The sequence below is a fragment of the Oculina patagonica genome, chromosome 6, assembly GCF_052425735.1.
Source record: "Oculina patagonica isolate OP01 chromosome 6, crgOcupat, whole genome shotgun sequence".
Classification (NCBI taxonomy): domain Eukaryota; kingdom Metazoa; phylum Cnidaria; class Anthozoa; order Scleractinia; family Oculinidae; genus Oculina; species Oculina patagonica.
In genome coordinates this window covers 17,080,818-17,097,165 of record NC_135763.1, presented here as the reverse complement: position 1 = coordinate 17,097,165, position 16,348 = coordinate 17,080,818, and the positions used below count along the sequence as shown (strand labels likewise).

The 16,348-nt window shown below is 38.6% G+C and overlaps 1 protein-coding gene across 1 annotated transcript in view; it reads left to right on the top strand.

The window, feature by feature from the left end:
* The window catches only part of LOC144655884 (transient receptor potential cation channel subfamily A member 1 homolog), a 27,101-nt gene that overhangs the window by 10,274 nt on the left and 479 nt on the right, over positions 1-16,348 (top strand). The window contains exons 9-20 of the mRNA XM_078516057.1: positions 90-236; positions 1,189-1,300; positions 4,751-4,887; positions 5,690-5,805; positions 6,915-7,168; positions 8,979-9,281; positions 9,766-9,908; positions 10,758-10,965; positions 11,977-12,141; positions 13,541-13,609; positions 14,300-14,473; positions 15,212-16,348. The exon at positions 15,212-16,348 is cut by the window's right edge and continues 479 nt beyond it. Of these exons, the coding sequence (XP_078372183.1) occupies positions 90-236; positions 1,189-1,300; positions 4,751-4,887; positions 5,690-5,805; positions 6,915-7,168; positions 8,979-9,281; positions 9,766-9,908; positions 10,758-10,965; positions 11,977-12,141; positions 13,541-13,609; positions 14,300-14,473; positions 15,212-15,391 (2,008 nt within the window). The 3' untranslated portion in view covers positions 15,392-16,348. The remainder of the gene's footprint in view (positions 1-89; positions 237-1,188; positions 1,301-4,750; positions 4,888-5,689; positions 5,806-6,914; positions 7,169-8,978; positions 9,282-9,765; positions 9,909-10,757; positions 10,966-11,976; positions 12,142-13,540; positions 13,610-14,299; positions 14,474-15,211) is intronic.

Below are 16,348 nucleotides of genomic sequence, written 5' to 3'. Positions count from 1 at the left end.
GTAAGTTATGGACTTCAAAGTGTACAATCATAGCACGCGAAATTACTATGCTATATACGTGTGATTATTATGTTATATACCTTGTCCAGAACCGTGTGTGCCCTTCTCAAGCGAGATATGTCGATCATAAACGACGAAGACGATGCTTCAAACACTCCACTGCATCTGGCCGCACTACACGGATATGACAAAGTCGCCAAGGAACTGCTGGACAGAGGAGCGGCTATTGATGCCAGGTGATCGATTTGAACTGCTTTCTGCCTTGTTAATAGTAAATTCTTGTATGCTAGTCATGATAATTAAGGAACTTACCGTGTTTAGATTAAGAGGTAAATTCTTCCAAGGAGAATTGTACAAAATGCTAGAAAGGAGTAACGACAAATTGGATGTTTATCGATTGGATTAAAAATGGTGAAGAGTCTGATCGACATACGAGAATCCCTTTCCACGTTTTATGCAGAGAGAACGGGAAATTGTCTTTTATGCCATTTCATCAAAACTCATAAGGGCTGAAACGTGAAACGCGCGTTCACAGCGTTTGAATATTTACTTTTGCCAAGTTCCATATTTGGAAACACGAAGAGTTTGTACGCGAATGCTTTATACACGTAATGACACACGCAACAACATTTTCGGTTTTGTGGTGAGTTACTTAAATTCCAACCTAAGTGCCGTGAATTTTTTACAGAAACTCAAAAAATTCATCCAAATTTACCTTTATTTAACCAAGCTTGTCCAAAAACAAGATTTTGCCATCTTGCGCGAGCTAGCGCGCTGTGAATTTAATCCAAATATTGCAATTTTGAGTGTTTAAGTTTTTCTCGTGATTTTCCAAATATGGTACTAAATGAAAACGAATGTGCAAACGCTTTGTACAAGACGAAAAAAGGGGAGTTGAGCACTGGCCAAACGGTAACGCATATGGACGCAAGAAGTTGCAAGTTCAACTTGCGTACAGGCTTGCGTTGGGTGGTCAAACGGACTCGCAAGTTTAGTCGCAAGTGCACGCAAGGTTGCAAAAAGTCATTTTAAATGCTACGAGGAGCAATTTTTTAAGTAAGCTGTAAAAAAGGCGTTGACTTGCGATGGGTGGCCAAACGGTGAAAAAATTGCGTTAACTTAACGGGCCCCAAATTTGAACGCAAGTCAACTGTGTTGTTACTATTGCTAACAGATTTTCATGCACAGGAACGCCAACCTTTGGACGCCACTGGACTGTGCTGCAGCCAAGGGCTGGGTTGAGGCTGCTGCTGTGTTATTAGATGAGAACTGTCCTGTGGACCCGACTGACAAAGCCAAGGTACTCTTTGATAAAACAAAGTCTGATTCTTTTACATGACAGAGTCGACCGGTTCAACCAAAGGCATTTTCACGTGCGCGGTTTTCGCGCGAGATCAAAACAAGGTGGCGCATGTTTCCCGCGAGATCCAAACAAGATGGCGCATGTTTCGCGCAAACATGTTTTTGTTCCCATTATTTGCCGTATCTGCAATTTTAACGAGTAATTTGACCATAGAGTTGCTTCTTTGGGCTAAACAGTAAAATAATGCTATTACGTTTTTTCGCTCTGAATTCGAGCTGTGGAGTCCGTATGCGGTTTAATGAGTAGCGATTTCATCTTGGAACGAAATTCGTTCTGTGTTTACATGATACCAGAATGAAATGTCGTTCCAGAACGAAACTTTCATTCCGGAATGAAAACCGGAATGAACTCATTCCGGAATGACTTGACTTTCGTCTCGGTATCATGTAAACTGTATAGGGATGTAATGAACTCGTTCCGGAATGAAAGTCATTCCGGAATCATGTAAACAGGCCCTAACTTTGGTATCAATTTCGTGTGTTCTACAAGGCGGTTGTTGTATCGGCCATACTTATCTGGTTCGTTCACCAAAGGGAACTTTCAAATTTACATTCAGAAAGCTGAAAAATGTCGGTTGGTTCTTAAAAAAAAAACACGTTTTGTTGGTTTTCTAAACTCTAAGAAATCAAGCCGAGTCGACTTCTTCATTTGCATTTTTTCGTCTTACGGATCCTCATGCTTCGTTTGATTTTTGATTGGCTACTAAGGCAACAGAAAAACAGTACCAAGTTGGGTGTCCAATAAATCAAATTCTCAGTTGGGTGGCCACTGTACGATGCGACTTACATTGCAGACAGACTTTATTTTCTACAATTATTGTGATCAGTGATCTTTATACGCAGCTCAGGGCGGCCATGCAACTCATTTAAGCCTCGAATTTCCATGAGTTACATTGCAGACAGACTTTATTTTCTACAATTATTGTGATCAGTGATCTTTATACGCAGCTCAGGGCGGCCATGCAACTCATTTAAGCCTCGAATTTCCATGAGTTACATTGCAGACAGACTTTATTTTCTACAATTAATGTGATCAGTTATCTTTATACGCAGCACAGGGCGGCCATGCAACTCATTTAAGCCTCGAATTTCCATGAGACGTTATGATTGTTTCTCTTATTGTTTTCCCTGTGTTCTGTTCAGCGTATGGTGAGTGTACTGGAACAGCTACAGCAGGGCTGTATGATTATCACTGACACTGTCAATACCTCTGTCATTGTTAGTTCCATCGCCATCATCATCATTATCATCTTTCTTATTTCCTGATCTTTGCACGGCACTCTCCAACTTAAACTGTAGCTCGTCATTGATCGTAAAATCTAAAAAATAGAATTAAATCTCTAAATCACGTTTTTAAACTTAATAAAATCTAAAAAAAATATTGCAAAACCATCCGTTCTAGAGTACAGGGCCCAGTTATTCTAAATGCGGTTTAAAACCTTTTCGGGATTAAATTACCGTATTTATTCGAGTAAGTGCCCTGGGGCCTGTTTCTTGAAAGCTCCGGAAACTTAACGGGCCCGCAAAGCCATTTTTAAACATCTGTATCTTAAGAACGAAGAAGTGTATTGGCCTGAAATTTTGTATGAAGGGACCTTCTGTTCGTGTTAAAAATATGTGAATAAAACAACTTTGTAATCATAAGTGTTTAGGATTTTGCTATGGCTTTCCGGGTGCGAAATCTTTTCGGGACCTTCGAGAAACGGGCCCCTGGGCGCTTATTAAATCTTTCACCTTGAGGGTGGGCGCTTATTCGAGGCTGGGCGCTTATTAAATTTTCACAATTTTTAGCAAGTAGTACGTTTATTTTTGCAAGAAAACGATGTATAATTAAACCTGAAGATGTACGAAAGCTGAATTTTAAATGTTCATTGAAAGTTTCAGTAATAAAACCAAAAAAAAAAATCTTTGAGATAGTCTTTCAGTAGTATTTAGTTAATTTTAATTTCAACTTCAACAATAATCAAAATTCCTGTTGTGGCCGCATTATAGGGGGGGTGGGGGGGTGGGCGCTTATTCGAGGCTGGGCGCTTATTAACTTTTTCTACCTACAGGTTGGGCGCTTATTCGAGGTTGGGCGCTTTATCGAATAAGTACGATAAGTTGATGGATTGGTAAAACCATGATTTCTGTTGCACCTATATACTTCAAGTTTACACCTCATCGGGTGTAAACTTGAAGTAAGTCCCCTAATTTGGCATGCAGTTCATCGCTGGGAAAATATTGCATTCATAAATTTCTTTATTTATTGTTTGCATTTAGGAGGATAGGTAGGAGTCACATGGCCTGTGCCTTCTACAGTGAACCATAGATAGGGCTTTCCACAAGTTGCTCGGCAACTTTTTGGCAACTTTTCATGTTTCGAGCAACTTTTTCCCCTTCGAGCAACTTTTTTCCTTTCGAGCAACTTATTGCATTTTGAGCAATTTTCATTCCGAAGATCTTCGAAGATTATCCGAGTGTTGTTTAAGGGCAATACGAACGTTTCCGAAGATTTACGAAGTTTGCCGAATATTTTCGGGGAACATCTGAAGACGTTTGAACTTTCGGCTCATTCTGCATTAAAACATTTCAAAACTCGACATAAAAAATGACGTCATCGATATCTCCACGATTTTTGTCAGTTAAAGAAATCCTTGTTATTTAACAAATTTTGTCCTTGATATGTTATTTAGATACTTCTTTTGCTGTAAGATTGCATAAAACTGCTTAGAAATCTTACCTTCAAAGAGAAATAAGCATATATTTAGAGAAATTCTCTTGATTGAAAGCAGCGTTTTGGATTTTTTGGAGCAACTTTCGAGCAACTTTTATTATCAGAAGCAACTTTTTTGGATTTTTGGAGCAACTTTTGAGCAACTATTTGAGAAATTACGGGCAACTTTTAAGAAAATCTCGAGCAACTTGTGGAAAGCCCTAGGCATAGAGCGTTTTCACACGACATCATGGTGACCCATATTTGTTTTTCCTGCCCTGTGGTTTTTGGAACACTTGTGACCACCGTCAAACCCCACTTTACCAATCGTTGCTAAGGTTTACATAACTCTCCTTTGCCAGTATTCTGTTCCGAAGAAACAACTACAAAATAATTTAGCTCTCGGTTGTCCAAGGACGAATAACGCTATCCACCGGATAAACCACTATCCAGTGGATAGCGTATTTTTGTTTTTTCAACACGTATCCACTAAGTAGAGGTTTATCCAGTAGAAGGCATAATGTATCCTTCAAACAATGAACAGCAGCTGTTTTTGTTCGAAATCGGCGGCTAGTTTCACAAGTTTATCATATAGTAAGCTACAAGTATGTTTTAAAGTGCCCGTTTGCACAGCACAACAATTTCTTTAGAAATCAGTCTTATGATCTCTAAGACTGTCTTTGTCTTGTTCAGACCACTCCACTCCACCTAGCAGCGCGTGAAGGTCACGTCGAAATGGTCAAACTACTTTTGTCCAGGAAGGCGAACATTACACTGACTGACAGTGCAGGGCGGAACTGTCTTGATATGGCCATTGAAAACAACCACAAGTAAGTACCGCCTGCTTGATTAACAAACAAGATGTTTTATGGTCGTTTGTTCTGTGTAGGTCTTAGGGTAGATTTCCACTGTCGCGTAATTTTACGTACGGTAACGGGCGCGATCTAAACTGGTTTTCTGTGAGTAAAATAAAATGGAGAAAATGTATGGCTGGCTTGCGTTTTCGGAAAGAGTTGAACTACGTTTGAGAGCGCGATAATGCGGACATTTAGTGGTACGGTAATGGGCGCGATCTAAACTGGTTTTCTGTGAGTAAAATAAAATGGAAAAAATGTATGGCTGGCTTGCGTTTTCGGAAAAAGTTAAACTACGTTTTAAAGCGCGATAATGCGAACATTTAGTAAGGGGGGGGGGGGGGGGGGGGGAGGGATAGTGAACGAGGATCCGAAGTGCATTGCAGCGAGCAGAAGAAAACAACAACAACAAGGTATTATGTTAGGTATTTTCACCCCTACCTGATAGTTTAGCATTAACAGAACAAAGCAAAACAAGTAACGCGGAGTAGTATACTGGCAGCAGTCCCTTTTTTTGGTCAAGGATTGTGATTAAGAGAGGGAAAGTCGTGGCGATTAAAAAAAAAAAAAAAAAAAAACAAGACAAGCAAGTAAAAAGAGATTAGGACGGACAACAATGTTCTGTCTCAGGGTCATCTTTTTTTTATTTGCTTAGAAGAGAAACCATTTTTTAGACATTTATCACCTCAAAATCAGATAGTGTATAATACTTGAATTCCTTGTGTTAAAACTCTCGTGTTTTACATTTTCACCTGCAATGTTCTTCTTTCCTTTCCAGGGAAGTAGCGCTTGTCATTATCCAGCACAACGACTGGAGACAAGCCATGCGAAATAAGACCAAAGATGGTACAACTATAAACACGCCAATGAGGAAGCTGATCAAGAAATTACCTGGTGAGCGAGCTACGCTGTTGAAATTAAAAGTACTACGTAAACCGAAAAAGAAAACAACTTCACAGCTATTCGCCGTCGTCTGCAAACACAGACATCGTAATATCTTTACATAAATCTCTTAGACCGTCATTGCGTAGCCAATGACATTGCAAGTTTGCACTTTGTTGCTAAAGTTTCATATACACCAAAAATCATAAATCAACATACAAACAGAACAACGGCGCGATATAAGATATAAGATATAAATTCTCAAACGCCTAATGGATTTCCAGTCAATACCATGAAGGCTTATGTTCTCAAAAAGGATATAACTTCAATTGATTGAATAAGCTTTTTGTTGGATTGTTTAATCCGTATTTTATGTCGTTAGAGCTGCAATTTTATAAAGCATGCCCAAACTAGTAGTGTTTTGGGGGGATGTCATGTCATTTAACATGTTTAGAGATTTTTGCCATGCGGTATTCTCGTACACACCAAAAATTGTTCAGACGTAACATGTCAGATCCAAAGATAAAGAAACCCTTCCCCTCTCGTTAAGTTTGCCCACCAAAAAAGCGTTTTGAGCAAATAGAGCGGTTTCACTTGAGTGTCGAAAGTAAATTGCGTTTGCTTTGGTTTTGCATTGCTACGCTTAGTGATTTGCTTAAAAATCTCGCGCCACTTTCTCAGCCAATCAGAACTAAAACCAAAACCAATCGTGACTCGCTCGCGCACGTTTTCCCGCGCTTCGTGTCGGCTACATGTATTTGCTTCGAGTTTTGATTGGTTCACTGGATTGTCTGTGGCCTTTATGATTGGCCAGAGTAATTACTATGGTTTTGGTTTTACGACACTCAATTGAAAACTGCTCTATAACCCAATGCAAGTACATAAAATAGTTTTATTGTATAAAATAATTAAAGAAGTGAAAATTATCTGTAGTGTAGCAGCTCTCGTAAGCTTGTTATTCTACTGGTTATCAGGTGTAGCAGTTGCTATTTTGGGAGTTTTGTTGTCTCGAAGGGTAGCGAGCCATTCATGTGAGACTGCGAAAGCTGCTACCCGACCCAAAACTATATATTAAATTATTAACGAATTTTTTTCCTTAACTTTCCTCCCTTGTACTATAGAGGTTGCAGAGAAAGTATTCAACAGGTGTGTCAAATCGAATGGGTACCCTGTGGACCATCCACAGTACGGCATCACACTGAGCTACGAGTTCCTGGATGATGTGAGTTATGAGTGGGCTGGGTTTATGACGTCAGAGACAACTGATCACGAGGGGTCTGGTGTGGATGCAGTGATGTACAAAATCAAGGCTGCCTTGCCAGAGAATGCCAGCAAACAAGTGGAAATTAAAAGCAACCATCCGTTAATGCTTATGGTAAGGATAAATGTCAACATTCTCTGATGCAACAGTCTTCCTCAGCTTCTGAGTTTTAATTAAAGAGCTATGTCACTCAATTTTAGGCATTTTCGGCACTGACTTACTCACTTACTGCTCATAGAATTAAATGAAATATCACAATAACGGCTTAAAACTGTAGAAGAGCTCAAAAGAAACACAGAAAGGCCAAAAAGGGGCATGTATGGGCAAACATTGAGAAGATTAAAACGTATTGAACTTCAATATGCTATAAAACCTTTAGAAAGGCGTTAAATGCTGTAGATATTAGTCGTCATTTGTAATTTTTAATTAAATAATTGTATATATTCTATAACTTTTAGCTCATTTTTAATCAGGAAACGCGTCGCACATATTTAAAGCTTTAAAGCTTTGAAGAATTTTATTCACTTTATTTTATTTTATTTTATTTTTATTTATTTTTTATTTTTTTATTTTTTATTTTCATTGTGGCTTACCTGTAAACTAGCTGGTGCGTTCCCGCAGATTTTGCTAACCATATCTGCGGGACGCATCGAAACCATAGCTAAGTGTAATGACCACATTAAACATTGTATTGTATTGTATTGTATTGTATTGTATTGCGTTTGTTTTCATCTCAATTTGTATGAAAGTGTCATTTACAATGCTCGGAAATCATCCTTGTTTGTTATATCGTCGTGATTTTACCAATAGAAGACTTTGGTCTGCCAATTTGAAGTTTAGAGCTCTTAATTAGCGAAAATAAATAACATGACCTAAAATACCGTGACCTAGCCCCTTTAAGGCTGAGTCAAACAGGCGAGAGTGCACGAGAGCTTTGGACGCGGGAGTTGACATCATCTCGCTGTCAAACGAACGAAAACTCTCTCCAACTTTACCGAGCGTCGAAAGCGAGAGATTCTGAGCGCTACTACAATTTCGTTCTTGTTTAATCCGCCCTGGAATTTTTAGCTGTTTCCGACAGGAGTTTGATGTTTCACCAAGCGTTTTCTAGCATTTCAAATGAATTTGAACCAAACCGAAACCTTAGCCTTACGTTTGTAAGTCTGTTAAAAACGGCAACCTGGGTTTGTCCGAATTGTAATCCGTTTTCATCCGTGCCTTTTAGCTTTCCGCGCATTTTAATGCTTTGCTTTCATTTCTTGAGCGCTATTCTACGACTTTAAACTATTACGGAGTAAGCTATGTTCAAAGCTAAGAATTTTGAAGTCTTCGAAATTGTGTTAAAGGGACTATGTCACGACTAATTTAATTTTATGTTATAAAATTTTGTCAAATATTCGCTATAAAACTAAATGTTTGCAAAGAAATTAATTCTATGATACTAAATGACAAAACCATAGCTTCCTTGCAGCTAAATGTGTCTCCCGGGCGTCATAAATTAAAGTTAAAAGCAGACAAGATTAACTTTGAAAACTGTTCCGCCGGACCTTATTTCAAAAGCCCACATCGCAATCCGTTTCAATCTTCGACACTTTTGGCCATCCGTACCTTCTTTTGCATTTGGTGTGTTATTTAAATATTCCTTCACTGTTTTAAGAGGTTATTTTATACATTTAAACAAATTTGATGGTCATTTCCTATGCCTAAGTTTGGCTAAAATCCGTGACACGGTTCCTTTAAAATGAGATAACGGTTGTACCCGTTTGCCTACTGACACAACAGCTTTGTCAAATAGAACAGATTATACTCACAATCATTGTTCCCCATATATGGAGGGCGAATGATTGTGAAATTGACATGCTAAATCACACCTTTCGCGTAGAAACAACCAACGTAACGTAACGCAATGGTATTTTCTTTGCAGGTCACGAAAGAGCGTGTTAAGCTCCTTAGTCATCCCTTGGTCACGTATCTCTTGCGTTACAAATGGCGCAGCTTCGGTCGCTATGTGTATTACGGTCGACTTATTCTCTACGGGATTTTCTTGTATTTCTTGACTGGTTATGCCATGCTTACTACCAAGAGTATACCTATAACAGAGTGTCACGACACACAGTGTACGTGTAACGTGACCTTTGGAAGAGAAACGACTGGAAGTGAAATTATGTGGAGAACAATTGGTCGGCCTGTGATTCTCGTTACGACGTCTATAAGTTTATTTTTAGAGGTGGGTATGCTGTTTTTCTATGTACACAGAAGTGATTGTGTGAACAGTAGAGAAAAGCAAGGCAAACTAACGCAAAGCAATTCGTCGGGATGGAATGCAATTCAAAGAGACGCAAAGCAAAGCAATGAAGGGAAACGCAACGTAAACAAGCAGTGCAAATCCATACAGCGCAAAGCAAAGCAATGCTACACAACACAGTGCATAGCCGTGCAAACGAATGCAATGCAAAGCAACACTACACAAGGCAACAAAACGCAAAGTACAGGGGGAATGTATACCTAAAGTTAGGCAGCCTGCCGCAAGGCAAAGTAAAGCAGCGCAAGCGGCACTTGAAGTCTGGTTCAGCAGTATTAATTAGCTACGGCAAACATATATGTTAAGTTCAGCAACGTTTTCTGCAACAAGTGTTACGCGAGGAGCCAAACGAACAGTTTTGAAAAGGAGCTTAAGTAGCATTTCCTCTTGTTATTTGTTTCTCCTACAGATTTTTAAATTTTTCTACATGTGGAGGCTCTACTTACAATGGAACAGACTTATAGAAGTGTTAGCTTACATTTTCTCAATGATCTACATCGTAGATGACTTCCAACTTGATCGGACAAGCTTTACGATTTATAAGGGATCGAGGCAAGTTTAATGCATTTTTTTTAATTAGATAGGGGTGATCATTTTCGGTAAGGTTTAAAGGGGCAGTGTCACCAGAATTTAGTGCTACTTGAAAATCCAATGAAGGTGTAAGTTTTACTTAGAAATCCACTAATAGTGGCCTGGCCTTGCTAAAATGTACTGTACTTGTCGTAGGAATTGTTAGAAAGTGGTGTGGCTACGGAATGATAGGAAAGAAGTGGCGTAAAACTTAAAGAAGTCGGGCCAACATTTTCAAGCTCATTTTCACAGCTTTACTTCTTTAAAATCATTGACCACGGTTTATTCACACCTTGGAAAATTAATTTATACCTTTCTAACTATTTTGTTGATTAAAGGTTTTTGTTGATCAGTTAGTGCACCCTCATAATTCTAGCATAATTTACACAAAAACTTAGACTTCTCGTGACACTTTCCCTTGAATGACAGTCATGTGAAAGGCTTTTATAATGATAATGATAATGAATTTATATAGCGCATTTTTCATATATACATGTTCAAATGCGCTGTACACATATTGTAATTTACTACACAAGGCCAGACCACAACACCGGGAACTTCGTGCCCTACTCTTAGCGAATAGTGTATGGGTTCTTTAACGTCCGCTGTGATAAGACTAAAGATACAGGAGACGTGACCTACGGTTTATCGTCCTTTTCCAAGAAGACTAGAATGTCTAACCATTTGCAGATGTAATTACAAAGGCAGCACATTCTCCTCAGTTATTTTAAGACCCTGAGTGTTGGTCCGGTCTGGGGTTCGAACCCACAACCTCCCGCACAGCAGTCCGGCGCTCTACCAACTTATGTGTTTTGGTGTTGAATTTTTCAGGTGTTTCGTGTGGCACAGTAGTTTTGGTGCGACAGCTGTATCCCTTTCCTGGATCGGACTAGTTCTTTTTATGCGCAAGTTTCCCAAACTTGGGATATACGTAGTGATGTTTACTGATATCTTCAAGACTTTCGCTCAGTTCTTTGTAGTCTGCTTCCTGTTCATCGTTGCTTTTGGGTTAGGATTCCACATCCTTCTTTTCAATCAGGTAAGCTCTTCATATTTTAAGCCTTGGTAACGTTTTTTTTTTTGTAAGTATTGTTTAACGTCGATTTACAATGGATGGTACAATTTTGTACAATGCGACAGGCTTACGACAAATCTACGACACAAATTAGTCTGTAACTATCAAACCTTAAACTTGCTAGAATACGCACGGTCCCTCTGTTATCCTTGCAAATGGGGCCGATCAGTATCTTTCTTTTAATTTTATCAGGTTTGAAGTTCCAAACGAAGGAAAAGATATTCCTGTTGTTGTTGTTTTTTGTTTTGTTTTGATTTTTACAAATTCGAAAAGAACATTCAATACAGAGCAAAGCGTGAAGCTCAAAAAACTCTTTGTTCATTTTACGCTTGACGAACTAAGAAAAAAAAAATGATTGCTTGTGTTTGCCGAAAAATGACAATCGCTACGGCAGCCACTAACTGTAAATGATTAATGTTCTTTACAATTGTTAATGGCACAAGGAGGACGAGCTACAAAATTCGCGTGCGCCTAAGTTGCATCGTCTAAATGGACCCTTTGAGGACCAAATCACCCACATGTCACAACAGCTACGTTGAAGATGGTGTATCTTAATAAATTCACGTACGTACGATCGCACGTAAGATCTATCTCAATCTTAACCATTATTTTCCTTTATGGTGTTTTTCTACTTTAGCAAAACGTTATTTTGAGGTTTCCTTCTAGTTGAAGTTTCCATTTTTTTGTCATCTTCAGAAGACTAACTTATCTGTTATTCAACACCTTTTTTACCCCCCCCCACACTCCCAAACTTGTTGTCCTTTTTTTGACGACGTTATATAGCTCGTGGTAGGCTTATTATTTGTCACTCGATAAATTATCATGATAAGTTATAAAAAGCTATGGTAATTCATAAAATTCATGTATAATTATGATTATACATATCAAAACCCAAAAAAAATCGTTCTCTGATTTTTAGAGCGGTTCGAGTAAAACAGCGTCACAAATATTCATGTTTGATTTCTGCATCTTCAGATTCCTTATTCCACGCCTGGTCGAGCCATGCTCAAGACAACAATGGGAATGTTAGGAGAATATGAATACGATACAGTTTACAATGATAACGATGTGCCACCGGTCACGTGGGTACTGTATGTGGCATTCATCGTCATCAACTGTATAATTATCATGAATTTATTGGTAAGTTAAATCACCATTACTGTCGATTGAACGTTTGAAGTGCTGTCTGAAACTGTTTCGAAAAAACGTTTTCAACGTGCTCCTAGCCAATCACAGCAAGCATGGAGTTTTTCAACCAATCAAGAGCGACCATTGCCTGTCATGGATTGACTTTCGCGCGATATCGCTCTAGAACCTTATTGGTACTTTATTTCGCGGGTACTTAATTTCTCGATTTTGGAGAGACAGTACATCGCGGGGTTTTATATTCGCGATTTGGCCAAAAAGTACGTTAAAAACAAAAAAAATATGTCAAAAACGTTAAAAAATAAGTTTTGCGGGTCTTTGATTTCGCGATATTTTGAGAGTCGCGTAATTAACGACCCGCGAAATTAAGTACAAATAAGGTATATCTTTTTGGTTCGGATGTTGCGATTCAAATAGACCATATTCGCATTCTCGGTATTGGACTGGAACAACCTTGCAACGGAGGCTCATGCGAGGGAATATCGTTAAAAAGAGCTTCATGTCATTTGCATTTGAAAAGATTACCGGCGTTAGCCTCCATTGCAAGCTCGTTCCAGTCCAATACCGAGAATACGAATACGGCCCATTGCTGTCATTGGTTAGATATGATAAGTCTTGTTCTGGTTTAACTGCATACTGGCTCTTCTTCTCCAAAATGACCGACACCGAATTTCTTTTACAATTCAATTTACCGCTTAAAATCGGGCAGGTGACCAATAGTAACGACCCTCTGAAAGTAGCGACGTCAAACGCAAAGAAACAATGGAAATAAATAAAAGGATACAGTAAAAAATAATAGCTGTTTTAGATCACCCTTATTTCAGAGGCAATGTAGACCTCATGCAGAAATGGTTGTCAGTCATTCCTGTTGTTTCGTCAGGTTTCTTAAAACGCTGGTGGTGTTACTTGATAATATATGGAATGATATGTCACGACAAGAAGTTTCAGTGTTTTTGGTTAAAAGGCTGCAGATTTGAGACTCATTAAAATTTAGAGATTTGTATGAGAAAAGCCACCCTGACCCGTCTAGCCTGGTTTTCATGTTGTGGTGGTGTAAATGTCCCTGTAACTTCCTATAAGATGAAGGTATAATCTTTAAAACTTATACACGATTTACTGTCTTGATATTTAAGTTAAAGTGATTTAATTTTGTTGACAAATGATTATTTTGGGAGCGGAAAATTAACGGCAGTCATATTTGCATTGGACCTATATTACTCTGTTTTTAAACAGATTTATTCATTTTAATTCATTCTATATATTTTAAAACATTTTGGCCCACATAATTTATCGTACATGTTCAAGCTACCCGAAAGTACGTAGTAACCAGAGAAACGGATTTAGCTAAAATGTACGTTGTTTGTAACTATTTCTTATGTTTTATTTCCTTAAGGTCGGTTTAGCTGTAGATGACATCAAGGGTGTTCAAGAGAAGGCAGTTCTCAAAAGACTTGCCATGCAGGTCGGTCACACAGCTCATTATTAACACATGCAGCATGTATAACGTATCGAAACGTAGCATGATTCTTGTCGCCATATATACATGTAGTATTTCAGCCTGTGGTGCTGAAATTCTATATTTCATGATAATAAAAAAAGCCAGTGATATATTGTGTCTCGTATTATATGTCGACCAACATGTTTGGGTAAACTTAATATACCCATGTTGCTATCTAGAATATATTTAAAAGTAATTTTTTTTAATTTTTATTTATATTTTTGGTCAGCAGAGCTTAGTTTGCACTGTGCCTTTTCTAACACATTTAGCAAAACAGACAAACAAAGAGCGATTTGCTCTGCCCTTTGGTGACTTAGCTTATTTTAATGTTATGTACAAGCGTGGTCGATTACACCTTTATGAAGTCCACCTTAATAAGTGAGTGGTTTTCCGAAGGTAGTTTAGAGGCACATAAAATGCTCGAATATTTAACTCTGCAAATTAATCTTAAAGAGATGTGACTGCTATGTCGAGGTGGTGACTATAACTTGTTCGCCAATGATTGGGCATTTGTTTGTTACCAGTATTTTAACTTCACTGGACTTATTTTCCAACTCACTTTCGTATTTAAGCCGCGCTACTAACCGTAGAGTCTCTTTCCATTTTCTGAACTTCCAAGCTAAACATTTTACTGAGTTTTGGTCTTTGGTTTAGGTTGATCTTGCTTTAGATGTAGAAAAGGCTCTACCGGTCATGTTGAGGCAGAGATTTGCCACAACGCAAGAGGAAGTATATCCAAACGCGAACAAGTACTGGACCATTTGGTCATTTTGGGGTCAAACCGTGAGTCCTGCTAGAGCTATCTATGAAGCTATGAACCCTGAAAAGGTTAGTACTTAACAGTGAGTAGAGTTTGGACACGAGGTGCCTAACTGTGAGCGCGTTAGACTCGGATCGTGCGACCAGAGTTTAAGCCCTGGTGTGGGGCATTGTGCTGTGTATATTTAGTTTTCGCGTTTTTGCAGAATACAAGTTTACAAATTAGCTTCAGTGGTTAATTTAGTTTTAACAACCACAAGAAACGGCATGTTCTGTTTCTTGATCTCTGATTGGCTAGTACTGTTATAAAGCCAATGAAAGACTGAAATAAGACCAGACCCGTAGGAGGAGGGGATTCGGACGACATTTCCTCCCCCACCCCCCTCCCACTGCCTGAGAGATTACAGCATATGGTCTCCTTTTTTTTTAAAGTGACGTTCGCATTTATTTCTTACAAAAACGATCGGATTTCCTAAACCTTTCGCCTACATTCCCATCTTTTTCGAATTCTACTCCCCCCCCCCCTCCCCTCCCCCGTAAAAAGCAAGCCTATTACCTAGGCCTACAACTCTGTTTGGTAAATTGAAGAGAAAATGAACCTACTCGGGCAAAAACCAGCCTATGGGCCTGCAGACGAAGCTCAAGCGAGTGACAACGTCTTGTGTCTTTAATTTAATTTCATTTTATTGATTTTTCCCCTTCCTCTCTCTATTTATTTATTTATTTACTTATTTCTTTTTTAATATATTTATATATTTATTTATTTATTAATTTATTTATTTATTTACTTATTTTTCTTTCCGTCAGACACCGATAGAGAAACTTCAAAACCATCAAGAAGCGTTAAAAGAAGAGGTCATGACAGTCAAAGCGAAACTGAAAGCTGTTCTAGATCACACTACTCAACTAGAGGCCATGATGAAAGCGCTCATGAAACATCACGCGATATCTGTGGAAGAGGAGGAAGAAGGCGACGATGACGACTAGGAGCGTGGGAAATAACATCCGGGTCATTCCAATTCACACTGATTCAAATATGTGCTGCCAAGGATTTTATATAATATAGTATATAACTTATAATTTTATTCAAATTAAGATAACTACACTTCGTCCAAATGTCATCACCCATTGTTACCATAAGTGCGTATCTTCTGTATTTCTTATAAGTACCTCGCGCGGCTAAAGGCAAATTTTAGCGTGGAAAAAAGCTGACGCACTTGGCAGCTTGTTTAATTTCTGCGTGCCAAGAGCGTAGGATATCAAAACTAATATTCGTTAACCTCTTGAATGCGACACTCCAATTGCACATTTAAGACAGAGTTTTTTTGTAGGATGTATTGATTTTTAAATCTAGTTAAAATATCAGGATGTAAAAATTGCAGCGCACACGTGAAAGTGGAAGAAAACTTGTTTTTAGCTCATGGCACGACGTTATCCTGCAATGAGGTTTGGTAATGGACCTCAACGGCACTCACTCACTCCCTTAGGTTTAACAGTTAATTTGTGCATTAAACCTGGAATAATCCAATTTATCCATGAACTGGCTCACAGGAGCCTTTGATTTTGCAGCTTAACAGTGACAGAAAACCGAAGCCTTAATTTGACACAAGGTTGAAATAAGTTCGCACTGATAGAGTCATTGTAAAAACTTGCATGTCAATAGACCCAAAGAAAGAACGTTAATTCTGCACTCCAAACAGTTAGGTCGAACGTTTCTCGCGTTGCCGCCATCTTTACGGTTTCAAAATCCGAAAACTGTTTGTTCCAGGTTTTCCAATTACCAACCCTGCCAAAAAGAAATTCCATTTGGCGCACTTGGTAATTAAAATTGGCAAATTGTGCGATTCATGCCCAAGTACGTTTAGCTGCTATTGCTTTTTGGGCAAGGAACATTTTGTTATCTACAGTTTCAGGATCGTGTTCAGCTCAGGAAATGTCTTAAAC